The sequence below is a fragment of the Nestor notabilis genome, unplaced genomic scaffold (assembly GCF_000696875.1).
Source record: "Nestor notabilis isolate BGI_N333 unplaced genomic scaffold, ASM69687v1 scaffold20938, whole genome shotgun sequence".
NCBI lineage: Eukaryota > Metazoa > Chordata > Aves > Psittaciformes > Psittacidae > Nestor > Nestor notabilis.
In genome coordinates, this window is record NW_009941738.1 from 15,679 (window position 1) to 16,034 (window position 356).

Genomic DNA, 356 nt, shown 5'->3' on the forward strand with positions numbered 1-356 from the left:
AGCCCGTTTAGCCAGGCCGGCAGAGGCAGGGGAAGGAGGCGATGCTGTCCTTGCAGGTCCCATAGTGGCACGGGTCGGGGTCACACTCATCAATGTCAATCTCACAGTGAGCGCCCGAGAAACCTGCCACCAGCAGGAGGGATGTGGGGTGAGAATGGGAGATACAGGATCAGGATGGGGGACACGGGGTCAAGATGGAAGATAGAGGGTGAGGATGGAGGACACGGGGTGAGGATGAAGGATGCCGGGTCAGGATGGGGGATGCAGGTGAGGACGGGGCACATGGGGAGAGGATGGGGGATGCAGGACACCCTTTCCCACCCTGGTCAGGTGTGAGGCTGCACCAGGGTGGCTTG

General features: G+C 61.5%; 1 protein-coding gene across 1 annotated transcript in view; it reads right to left on the reverse strand.

Annotated features, from left to right (window-relative positions):
- Positions 1-123, reverse strand: part of NOTCH1 (notch 1) — a gene marked incomplete at its 5' end in the record, with an annotated part of 15,183 nt that extends 15,060 nt beyond the window's left edge. The window contains one exon of the mRNA XM_010021043.1: positions 13-123. Within this exon, the coding sequence (XP_010019345.1) occupies positions 13-123 (111 nt within the window). The remainder of the gene's footprint in view (positions 1-12) is intronic.
- Between the last annotated feature and the right edge of the window lie 233 nt (positions 124-356).